Source organism: Prosopis cineraria, unplaced genomic scaffold, assembly GCF_029017545.1.
Source record: "Prosopis cineraria cultivar Desert tree isolate PC_DT_omini unplaced genomic scaffold, ASM2901754v1 PC2, whole genome shotgun sequence".
NCBI lineage: Eukaryota > Viridiplantae > Streptophyta > Magnoliopsida > Fabales > Fabaceae > Prosopis > Prosopis cineraria.
In genome coordinates, this window is record NW_026555333.1 from 46,481,477 (window position 1) to 46,494,650 (window position 13,174).

The 13,174-nt window shown below is 32.9% G+C and overlaps 1 protein-coding gene across 2 annotated transcripts; it reads left to right on the plus strand.

Annotated features, from left to right (window-relative positions):
- The first annotated feature begins 1,223 nt into the window (after positions 1–1,223).
- LOC129304182 (uncharacterized) lies at positions 1,224–4,954 on the plus strand. 2 transcript variants are annotated; one of them, XM_054943871.1, is made up of 4 exons: positions 1,224–1,376; positions 1,593–1,673; positions 3,671–3,863; positions 4,551–4,954. In XM_054943871.1, exons 2-4 carry the CDS (start codon positions 1,620–1,622, stop codon positions 4,679–4,681), a joined length of 378 nt encoding a protein of 125 aa, XP_054799846.1. In that variant the 5' UTR covers positions 1,224–1,376; positions 1,593–1,619; the 3' UTR covers positions 4,682–4,954. The 2 variants fall into 2 exon arrangements, with proteins under 2 accessions (XP_054799846.1, XP_054799847.1); XM_054943872.1 differs by lacking the exon at positions 1,224–1,376 and adding an exon at positions 1,398–1,458.
- The last annotated feature ends 8,220 nt before the right edge of the window (positions 4,955–13,174 follow it).

Genomic DNA, 13,174 nt, shown 5'->3' on the forward strand with positions numbered 1-13,174 from the left:
CCTTTTTTTTAACAAAACAAGCCAATTTTATTGTTTATAAAAAAAAAATTACACTCACTAATCAAAAAGCAATAAAAAAATAGTAAACTGTAGTTACAACCTAAACATATATTATACCTTAAAAGGTTCAAAATATTTTATATTTTTTAATAGAGGGAGTGCGTAATTCAAAATTTAGGATGATTATATATAATTTAGCATAAGAAGCATATAAAAGCATATTCTAGTCATCAATAATTTTATGAATGATCTAATGAAGAATGATAAACTAACTCCATTAAAATAGACAAATGATAAAATAATATCATGAAATTAGGTAATTATCTTAAAGTCTTTAGGGATTTATCTAACATACTTTTTTGTGAAATTTTGTTTTGTTTTTTATCATCTACAGAATAATAGAAAGTATCATTGTTAAGATCTAAATTAAATTTGTTAATAATGAAGATAAAATTATTAATATAAACAATATTATTGTTATTACATAAATAAACTGAATTTTTAACTAGCTGTGTCATTAATACTTAAATTAAAATTGTTAATTACTAAATAAAAATTGTTAAGATAAAAAGTATATTTATTATTACATTACTAAATTGTAAATACGTTTCTTATAATAACAAATTTATCTTTGTTAATTTAATTTAGGATCTAACAACTACAATTTTTACCATTTTATTATGGGTAAAAGGCATAATTTCACAAGAAAATTATGTTAAATAAATCTCAAGAGGCTTCAAGATAGTTACTCTATTTCGTAGTAGTCTTTTTATCATTTGTTTATGTTAATGAGATTTATTTATGGATTAAAGGATAATTTTATCTTTAAATTATAGATTTAAAAATGTCTTATTACATTTTTTTAATTATTAAAAGAAAATATTACATCAAAAAAAAATTACAATCTTATGCACTCCTGCACCTATAATTTAACAATAAAATTACACTTTAATTCTTTATTTATTATTTTCCTAGTCAGGTTAGAGGGAATAATATTATTTAAATTAGTAAAATAAATAAAAATTTATAAATTGCAGCAGGATACTGGAAAGATAGGCGATTAGGTGTACTTTAGTTTGTCTTAGCCTAATCAACAGATGTAATTAAATAGTTTGGAGGCGACCGGTTGGCGCGTGCGTTTGAGATGTACTGGAGTCGCGTGAAGAAGAACAAACACGGAAACGAGAAGCAGGTATGCGATATTGCGATAAAGTGACGAGTAGGTCTTTCTCTCTCCTCGCTCGACTTCTTTTATTTTTCTCACTTCTCATCAGTCTCTCTCCTTCTCTCTCTCCGTCCCTGTCTGATGTCTACTCACTCTCAAATGGAGAATTTTTCTGTTGATTTTTGACTGTATATCCATCCCTTCGCGCACGGTAAGCATACTTAGTACTGTCTGCTACTCCTTCAATTTCTGTGTAATTTCATCGGGAAATTCAGTGTTGAGATCTTGCTATTGTAATATTTTTACCTTAATACTGGGTTCTCTACTTTTCCTGCGTATCCCGTTTGCCACTTTCTCATCTGGGATAGTTTATATTGAATTTGCTCGACGAGTGTTAACTTTTTGGTTTTGATGCGCCTTTGTTTAGGTGTATTTCGTAAGCTTGATTTGGGAAATGAGCAGAGGGCAGCAGCCGGAGCCTCTTGATTTCTTCATCTGGACTGTTGAGGTCAATAATTCCCCCCCCCCTCGATTGCCTTCACACACTCTTCTATTTTTTTGGTTACAATGTTTTGTAAATAATTTCTGATTATACACCCCTTTAAATATTTGATTTCGATGGAAACTATATGGCTAGATCTTGACTGTTGTTCTTAATTATACTGGATTCTTTGGATAGAATAATTAGTCATGCTTTATGGTAGTCTGGATTGTGATGCTAATTCACTTGGGTGATTAATTAATTGAACCATGTAATTGGTTCTCCATCTTTTAGCGCATCTCTTCTTTTCTATTATGTGCTGCAATTTGATTCGGATTGTGTTTTGACAGTATCTTGTTCTTATTTGTTTTGTATTTCTTTTTCCTCTTCGTGTCTTATTTTTTTGTTTTCTTAAGTCAGACTACTTCAGTTCTTTTGGATCATGATCAAAGTTTAAATTAACTAACTAATAAAAGAAGTGATAAAGGTAGTTATTGTCAATCGGAAAGTTAAATTCGGCCATTGCCATACAAGGGGGTAACTTGGTTAGGTGAAATCAAGGTTCTTCTCATTATGTGGGATCTGATAATTAAGTGGACCCTCACTTGGAACTCTCATCATTGACCATAACTAACATTGGTTGTCCCAAATCATCTGGATTTGATTCAAGTTTCTAAGTCATGCAAAGGTGAATTTGTTCAGTATCTCAATTGTAACCAGGAATTTGCTTAAGTTGTGCAAATATATTATCTGAAAGTAAGCATCCCTTGTTCTCTGTCTTCAATATGCATGTAATTCTTTTATTAATGATAAGGGAACTTTACAAGGGTGCTTTGTCTTCAGTTTTTTGATCTAGTAGGCTGTTGAAATGCATCAAGCTCGAGTGTAAATTTTTAGATACAGGAGGCCCATCTTCTTTTCTACTTTGATTCTGCATCATGTGTCTCAATAACACAAGACTGGTTCTGAATGGCCCCCACAAGAATATGGATTTTGTTCAGGATATATCTTCACAGGGTTGAATGATTTTAGATAATAATCAGTATTTTGTTTTGGGTTTTTACAGAAAGGGTTCGAGTTTTGGATTCAATATACTTTGGCATTCGACGAAAGAACATCCATGGCTTTGGATGAAGATCCAGCTGTTGGATTCATAAAACGTGCATCACTTGGATGATTATATTGTTGTGAAGGACCAACAATTCTTGTGTTGGTGTCATTTTATACCTGCTGATCTGTTATTTTGCTGATGAAAACTTGAATTGACGTTAGATTTGTATTTTTTAAACAATATTTATGCTTGCTATAACAATTATCTTGTCAGTTTATACATAAGAACTGTTGAACATTACATGATTTTAGAAGCTTTTGTGAAGGCTTATGACATTATTTTTTATTCAGAAGTTTCTCATACAACTTTTTGGTTGTGTTTGTTTCAATTCCTTGGAATTCCTAGGAATAGCCTCTCCTATACTAATCACCATTCCAATTTAAGCATATTCTTATGATTTTATTTTAATATAATCATGGTTGGGTGACCATAATCATGAGAATAGTCTCTCCCGTAGTCATCATCATTCCTTAAATACTGAAATAAATAGCAGTAGACTGAAATAATAAGCTATCACCCTTCTGTTGCAAAGTTGGACTAGCAAGGCAATGCTGAGACTGGGTGGAGTTCTTCTAATTTCTTGAATTCTTGATAAATTTTAATTAGTGCTTTCTTTGTTGGTTTTATACTTTAGGTCTGACAATATCTTGAGCATTTGCTTCACTGTGTTCAATTGCTGTTTCCTTTTCTCTAATATCTTCGTGATTAATTACATCATGAATAACACAGATTAGGTAAAACTTTGTGTTAAGAGGATCTAATATTGGCGAATATGACTTTCCATCTTCATTTGCAGCTTTGATAATTTTGACCTATAATGCATAACGCTTACGCTTATAATGTAGATAAGAATAAGGATATATGAAATATGAAAAATAACAGGTTCCTTGTGCACCTTATTTCTTTTTTCCAGGATGTTGGCTTGTGGTTGGAAAAGATAAATCTTGGTAGTTACCGTCAAATCTTTAAAGACAATGGTGTTAATGGAGAATACCTGGAAGGAATGTCCATGTTCACTACAGAACAGATTCTTCGTTTCATAAGACGGTGCCACATGAAGTGGGGAGACTTCATTACATTGTGCAAGGAATTGAGGCAGATTAAAGGTCTCTGTGTCTCCCTCCAGCCTTCCCTCATCTCTTTCACCATCGTCACACACATTAAGTGTATAAATATACTCGTTTTATCTCTCCTGATTATGGGTGTGTAGACAGGGGGAGTGAACAAAGTTTTCTAACTAGCAGTTTTTTGTAGCATGTTGTTTATTGTCATTTAACAATCCAAGGAAACTTAGGTGTAAGTATCAGACATAGATATTTTAGCACTTGTGGGAGCTTGTGAAATCTATACAGAAATTAGCATTCAACCTCACTTTACTGTTGTCACTCCACGTTATCTTTAGTAACCACTAGCAGAGTTTCATTGCATGGTTTTGTCACGTGATTTGGGGAAGACAGTTATGAATCCACATTTTCCTTGAACTACCCTTTGCCATAGATGCTAGAAATAGTTTCTAGGTTCTGAGCTTTGTTGACAGAGAAAGTCTAATCATCTTAAACTTATTGTATTGTGGATGGATTGAACATGTCGGATGAATTTATCTAGAGAGACATGGAATGTTATTCTTTTCTCTTGTAAATTTTTCTTACAATTAGGCACTGTTGCCACAATAGTAAAAACCAACACTAAATTGGATGATGAGAATTTTTTAGTGCAGGATTAAAGCTTTCTTTGCCTTGAAAAATATGTCAAGCATCTCTAACTTATCCGTCCAAAACTCTTCATGTCTTTAGTGGCTTGTCTTAAAGGGGAGCAAAAGGTTCGCCGGCCATGGTGGGCACCGTCTTGCCTTTCTGTAGTGTTTGTAAAGGCTGCAAGACGCAACAGACAATCACGAGTTGTTTCCTTGAAGCTGGAACCATAGTAGAACCTCTGCTTATATGTACGTATAGCAAATATCTTTTTTGCTTTAGAAAACTTCAATTAGAAAAGGTCTAGTTTCTTCCGTGGCTGAAGCATTTGTTTTGTATCTGTTTTTTTCGTTTTGGTGTCTAAATTCACAAGAGAGCTGTTCCTTCTCTGGAGAAATCTCTTATATACAAGGTCCTGTGGTCTATTTTTTTCTGTTGTTGTAATTAAGTATTTCCTGCTATATGAACGAAAATATGATATATATGTGGTTCCTGATTAGTTTGAAGTACTGCTTTATGTCCGAACTTCTGTTTGTGTGTGAGCAACACTTTGTGTTGTGCATGATTATGTGCCTGTGGTCTCCATCTTTCCTCTTTGGCAAGTGGAGTGAATAGAGTAATGATATGAGCACCATCACAACCGACAGTGCATCATAAAAAGGCACAAGCTAGGCAGGCAGGCCATTGAATGAGGCACATATTCAAGTATCTTCAAACAAGGCTGTTCCTTTTATTCATATTCTTTGCAGAAAAGGGTTGTTCAGTTGAGCACTACTTTTATATTTTATTCTTTTAGTTTAGCTGCACTATTCATTCCTTTGATTTTTTATTATTATCACTTATTAATCCCTTTCATAGCAGCTTAAAGCCTTAAATGACAGTGACACCAGTTTTCTAATTTCAGTGTTAGGGTTGTTTATTGGGATGGTCATAACCCCCAAAAATGAAAAAAGTAAAAGAAAATATTATTGTTTTCAACAAATACAGTATATTCTATTGTCTTATTTATAAGTTATTTTTAACTATTTTGTAGCCTTGTTATATGTGAACTTCTCTGTAACTGATTTCATTTTGCTTGTAACCTCAAATTGCTAGTGCTTGTTTCTGTAATTAAAATAAAACTACCTCACCAAAATTTAAAAAAAAGGAGTTAAATCATTTATTTACTTTGTCTAAAAAAGAAAAAAGAATTTAATTTATTCTTATAAATGCATCATCTCTAAATATTTTCTTTTTCATATAACTTTTATATGAGAAGTAATTAATGATTTTTTTATGTGAAGTGATTTATAAAAGGTATTGTAATTTTTTTTTAAAAGGTGACTTGTGTAGGCTAACGGACGGTTGTTTGATAATTTTTTGGGGCCACAAATGAGACACGATCTTGAAAGTAATGATTATGTTTATTCGTGGAGATATCCTCAGCTATTTATAAAGGGTTATGTTATCTGTTATTTTATCATGTTAAAAAATCTGTCTTTTCAATGAAAGGGTCAAAATTAAATGGAAAATTGATAAACAGGGTTTCAGAAACAAGATAGAGTGGTTGAAAAGTGATAGAATAGAAAACATAGCAGCCAAAAAGAAACAAAGAAGAAGAAGAAGAAGAAGCATCATGTTGATGGAAGTAAAGTATGCATGTGAGTCATGAGATGAGACCCCATCCCCAATTTGCTTTACTGAAAGTGGTTATTACGTTCCAAACGCTACCCTCCAACATCAATTTCTGTTTCTGAATTTCAGTCCTCCTGTAATATTTTTACCCACACACCTTCCCCACAGCCACAACCTTTCATTTCACAATTTTAATTTTTTCCTATTTGGCATTTTGCAAGAAGCATGCAATTCCATTTTTCCTGCGAAATTTTTTTTAATAGCCAGGAATGATAATGCGTTATTACTACTAGTCCTTTTTTAAAAAAATGAAAGAAACATTTAGGTGAATAAGGTTTCGAGGCTCACCAAAATCAAGGCATGTTTTTAAGCTCAAATAACATATAGAGAGATTTACAGATCGCTCACCAGTAAGATTTTTATATACTCCCTCCATTCAAAAATATAAAATTTTTTTAAAAGTTGGATGTTAAAAAATATAAGGCATTTTTAGTATTTTAAGGTGTAATCATTGCCTTTTTTAAAAGTATCTTTATTAAATAAATCAGTTTATATTTATTATAAGGTAAAACACCATATTAAATAGAGATAAATGTGAGAAGACAAGGTTAATTTGAAGACAAATAACTACTTTATTCGAGGTAAGATTTGGAAGTAAGTAATAAGATTTGATCCCATGACCTATTTCTAAGGCATAACAAGGAGACGTTTTGTTGTGATATTTATAAGGCAACATGTTGATTATTTATTATAACTTTTCTTCTTCTATCCATATTTAAAGTTGATGTAAGAAAGTAAGAAATTTTTTAATAATGTATTTGATATAGACAAAGTAGGAAACTTATTCAATTTTTAGATAGTTATAATGAGTTTTAATTTTTTTATTTTAATAAAAAAATATTAAAAGTGATTTATAAATTGGAGGTAGGAATATGCACATCAACTATATTTACATATATATATATATTTATACAATGTTAAAATTTGGAAGAATGGCTTAAGTCTTAAAAAGATTAATTGAATGATAAATAGTTTTTAAATTATTTTAAAAGATAAATTATAAATATGTATTCAAACAATTAGAAATGTGCCTATTCTAATAGCTAATTAATAAAAGCAAAGGCAATTTAAATTTGGATTTGAGAACAAACGACTTAATAATCCCTAGATTTATCATGTTTTTACAACGGATAAGACTTTCACAGCTCGGATATGTCTTGTCCTCTGTATTAAAAAAAAGGATATTTTTAAGAAATTAATCCAAAACAGAAGAATTTGAATGTTTTCCTCTCTGCAATGCTAGTGAGGAGAGTCTGGATTGGGTGTGCTCATATCCAAATATCACTTGAGTGGGATTATTAATATATTTGAAAGTCTTGATAATATTATCAAGTCGTGAATATTAAGTTTTGAAATAAGCCACAATAAATATTTAAAATAAAAATTTTGTTTACCAATTTGTTCATGGTGTTGGGATTCTCTTCTCACCTAAGGGGTAAAGACACACACTCTGAGACACTAGTCAAAATTGATTTTGACATTAATTTTCAAATTTTTTTATTTCTATTAATTAATTTAAATCATTATTCAGAAAATAGTAGTTGAAATATTTTTTTATTCTACATTTTTAAAATTAAAAAAATAAAAATATGAAGTAAACTCCTCAAATTTGGTTAGATCTCAAAATGTGAGTAAAAGATAATGCCAGTCAAACAATTACAAAGAATATAGATAATGAGAATGAGAAGGTGGAGAATAATCAATGCCTAGATTGGACGTGGGGCATGCATTTTGTACAGAACTTTTAAAATGATGAAGTTGATCATATAGTATTTATATAATATTTATAATATATCAATTATATAATATCATTGTTGACTGTTGAGTTGACAATTAGTAGGGTTTCAAATTTTTCAATTACGAAGACAAAATCATTCTTTTAGGAAATAGCAAATGGAAGGCAAAAAAAAAAAAAAAATTGATGCACTGTCGGTAAAAACTAAAAAGTGAATTCCTTACAAGAAGAATAGAGTTCCAATTCCAAATAAAGTTATAAGGAAGTAATTTTTTTTTTAAGTTCTTTAGGGTTGAAATGATTTACTAGCCGAGACTCCAATCAGACTACATGTTGAAACCCTTGATGCGAAAAAGTTTATTGAATTCATATATTTTTGCATCTTCGCATCATACTCTCCCATGTGAAGTTGTGAACATCCACAAGTTACTCAATTAACATGTTTCTTATAGCTTGTTTTAATATCATTTGTCACTGTCTCCTTAGTGGGAGCGCACACACGCCCCCCCACACACACACTGTGAGTGTGTGGGTGTGGTCGTTCCTCTTCGATTCATCATGGGAGCTTATTTTATTTGTTCGATTTGTGATCAGATTTGTTTCCTATCTTGTTTACTATACTTTCAATGATCAATTTTTGAGCATCAAGTTATTCCTATTATCGTAGTATGGGGGCTGGTAGTAGTTTCGGTGCTGATTCAGAGAATCTAATTGAGGAACCACTTGTGTGGAAGGAGGAGGATGAGAAGCATATTCTAGTAGGGAAAGTGCTATGTGGTAAGGAGATTAAATGTCCAACTATGGAAAAGATGATTTGAAAGGCGTGGAATCTATATGAAGGTTTGGATATTGTGGAAGTGACAGAGAATGTATCAATTTTCAAATTCTCAATTATGGAGGAATATAATAGAATTCTCCGTGGTTGGCCGTGGTCAATGAACGGGCATTTATTGAATCTCCAAGAGCATGACAAGTATAAGGCAATCGAAGATTTTAATTTTAGTAAAGCACCTTTTTGGATTCAGATTCATAGTGTTCCTTTGGAAGTTATGAATATTGAGAATGCTATTACAATCAGGAAAAGAGTAGGAGAGGTTGCGATGGTAGAGAACCCAATTTTCTAAAAGAGGATGCTTAAAAGTTATTTGCATGTTCATGTGATTATAGACTTGAGGAAACTTCTTGCCTTTGGCTTCTAGATTCCGAAGCCTAATAATGATCGAGACTGGATGTTAATCAAGTACAAGAAATTGACTAATTTTTGTTTTGGTTACGGTAAACTAGGGCATGAACCAAGATTGTATGGTTTTCTAAGATTAATGTCTATTGTAAATCCTTTTGAACTACGTCATGGTGTCTTGTTATCTACTAGCCAAGTTTGGAATTGGGAGGAGGCCTTGATAGTAGTTTGAAATCATTGGCTAGTGTTGATGATGTCTGCGATTAGTAAGGTTGACAGTGATCGTGACAACTGGCATAAGGAGACTTTTGGTCCGCATAATGATAGAGATCGTGTTGATTTTGATGCGTTCTCCGTTAATCCTGCTAAGGTGAGGTCCTTATCTGTTCAATTCAATTCTAAGCGTCTATCTGAGAGAAAGAGGTCGAGTCAACCTGTTGATTTTGGTAAGAGTAGTGGCTATAAGGAGGACATGGGCCAGGAATCTCTATACGATCTAGTTATTTCAAAGGTGATGAAAGTGAAGGCTACCTCTAGATTAGGTGGAGATGTTGGGTCTGATCTAGCTAGGAATACTTGTAAGGGCTTTTGTGAGGATTCTAAAAACCAGGATCCTAATTATAAGGAGGGTTGTTGGGCCTTAGTGCCTTATGTAGCAGAGGAGGTGTGGGAGGAGTTGTGAAGCTTAGTGTTTGGGTTTGAAAAGAGAAGCCTTTAATGATACTTGGCCTCTTGAAGGAAAAAGGTGTAGGGTGTGGGTGAAGCAAGAAAGTGCCTTTAAGAAAATTTCATCATTTGAGGCGAGTGAAGAGTAGACTTCACAGAAGTTCTAGTTTGAAGGGTAGGGCTTCAAATACTAAGTGATCTGAGTTAGTTGATATGGTTTATGATGAGGAAGACATGGTTATGGTTGATGGTAGTAAAATTGAGGGTGATGAATTTAAGTTTAAAGTTGTGAGGGATTGAAAGAGTAATGTTAAGATTTTTGAAGGTCTTGGTGGCTGGCCATCAAGGATCAATGAAGCTTATATCATGGAACTGTTAAGGTCTAGGAAGAACCTTGACAGTCAGGAACTGGAGGGATTTGGTACGTGTTTATTCTCCTTCTATAATCTTCCTAATGCAAACTAAAATGTATAGTAGGCATGCTAGTAGGATTAAAAGGAGTTGTGGTATGACAAATGAGATTTATGTAGCGCTAATTGGTTTGTTTGGTGGTATAGGGGTGTGGTGGAATGAGGATGTCTAGCTTTATGGTCTCTTCTCCTCTAAGAATCTAATTCATGTTAAGGTTTTGTCGAGTTCAGATGTTTGTCCTTAATTTATTATCTTTGTGTATGGTCCAACTTATGAGAAGAAGAGATTGGTGGTCTAGAATAAGCTGAGATGGATTGCTAAAAGGGTAAGGGGTGATTGGTTAGTGGTTTGAGACTTTAATGACTTGGCTTCTCAGACTGAAAAGGTAGGTGGCAGGCCCAGATCTATAAGGAAGATTTTGAATTTCCAATGTATGATTTTATATTGTGGGTTGATAGATTTGGAATATAAAGGGCCTTAGTTTACTTGGTGTAATAATAGAGAGGGGGATGCTGTCATTAGGGAGCATATCGATCGTGATCTAGGCAATATGTTGTTCAAAGAAAATTTTAAGAAAGCTCTTGTTTTTCATACTAAACCTATTGGTTCATATCATCATGCTCTTGTGGTTAATTGTTGTTTTAAGGAAGATATAACTCCTAGGGCTTTCAAATTTGAGAATAACTAGACTATTCATGTTGATTTTTCATCAATTGTCAAGAGAGTCTGGAATAAGGTGGAGAGCAGGGTGGATTCATATATGGAGGATTTTCTTAGAAGGTTGGAGGTGTGTAAGAAAGCTTTGGTGCAATGGAGTAGGAATGTTTTTCCTAATAACAGAAAGTTTATTGAGAACTTGTGGAAGAGTTTATCTAATTTCCATGACGGTTCTCTTTTTGAGGACAAGGTGGCAAGAATTGAAGAAATAACTAAAAAAATTATGGAAGATTGGAATAGGAAGGAGAAGTATTAGTGGCAGAGATCAAGGGTTGGGTGGTTGAGGTTTGGGAATAGAAATATGAAGCTTTTTCATAATACTGTGATTAGAAGGAGGCAGCGTAATAAGGTGGTGAGGTTACTGAGTAAGGAGGATCGTTGGTTGGAGAATTAAGGTGACATTAATAAGGTGTAGTGATTTTTATAGAGATCTTTTTACTGCCTCTGAGTTGAATATGGTTGAGGAGGCTCTATTGTATGTGAATAAGGTGGTTTCGGAGGAAGATAATGCTTCCCTTCTTCTTCCTATTATAGAATTGGAGATCGAGAAATATTTCAACTAGGTGCTTCAAAGACCCCTAGACCTGATGGATTCTCTACAGCATTTTATCAGAATGCTTAGCCTGAAATTAAGTCAAAGGTATGTAAATTTGTGCAAGATTTTTTTGGCAATTGTTGTGATATTTCTGATATCAATAAAATGAATATTGTCTTGATTCCTAAGACTAATAAGCCTAAGGGGGTCAATCATTTTAGACCTATAGGTTTGTGCAATGTCCTATAAGGTCATTACAAAGATTGTTACTAATATATTAAGATTGTTGATGGATAAAATCATTTCCCTGTGTCAAAGAGAATTTATTGATGGTAGATAGATTTAAGACAATGTAATAATCACGCTTGAAGTATTCCATTATTTGAAGTGTAAGAAGGAGGGGGATAAGTGGGAGTGTACTATGAAAATTGACATGAATAAGTTGTATGATAGGGTTGAATGGACATTTCTTGAAAGTGTCAAGTTGAAAATGGGTTTTTCTATTGTTTGGGTCAAGTACGTAACGAATGTATTTCTTCTGTGGCTTTGTCCCTTTAAATTAGTGGTAGGAATGTTGATTCTTTTATCCCGAGAAAGGGTATCTGGCAAGAAGACCCTCTTTCTCCTTATCTTTTTATTATCATTTTTGAGGTTTTATCTCATGATTCAATATCATATCAGAAAGCAGGAGTTGAAGGGTATTAAAATTGCCAGAGGGGCTCCAGTATTTTTGCAATGTTTTTTTTACAGACGATAGGCTCTTTTTTATTCAAGCAAAGAAGGAGAACTATCTAGTGTTGAAGAAAATTTTTTATGTTTATTGTGTTGCTTTAGGTTAGAGGGTTAATTTGGAGAAGTCTAGTTTATTTTTCTTGACTAATACTCCTCCTAATGTGCGTGATGATATTATTAAGTGCATTAGGATTTCTGCCTCTGTTCATCTTGAAAAATATCTAGGTCTACTTGTTGTTTGGGGTAAATCAAAGTCTGCTACCCTAGCTTATGTAAAGGATAGGGTAGGTCAAAAGTAGAGCTGGGAATAAGGGTCGGAGCTTGAAAGCTTGGCCTTGATAAGTCATGTGAAAAAGGGCTTCGCCTCGGGCAGCCCTGATAAGCTTGGTTTTCTTACATATATATACACATACATATATATATTTAATTGATAATGACACAATTTGGTTAATATTTATTGTTGGTGATGAAGAAGAAATTGTAGAGATAATTGACATTAAATCTTCACCTATATATTCAATAAGTGGACCTATATATGAGGTATTTAATATTTTATTTTAGATGATGACGATGAAAATTTGGATTTACAATGATGAGTATTTTAATCTTCATCTTAAATTTAAGATTTAAAATCTTTATCAAATTTTATGTGAGACTTTAATTTATTTTATGTTAAATTTTAGAATGTTTTATTAAAATTAAAATGTTAGATTTTTTTAAAGAGGGTTTAAAGGCCCAACCTTTAGCCCTTTAAATAAGGGTTAGGCCTCAAAATTAGGTTGAATTTTGCGTAACTAGGTTTTAAGGCTTGAGCCCTCAAAGGCCAGGCTCGCCCTGATTCCCACCTCTAGTCAAAAGCTTCAAGGCTGGAGACAGAAACTTCTTACCTTTGTTGATCGTGAGGTATTAATTAAGGTAGTTGCTAATTTAATTTCCACTTATTCTATGTCTTGTTTTTTGTTTCCTCTGAAATCCTAGAAAAAGCTTGATAGCTTGATTTCTCATTTTGGTGGGATAGTAATAAGGAGAGGAATGGTATTCATTGGAAGGGTTGGGAAAAGATGACTATCCCCAAG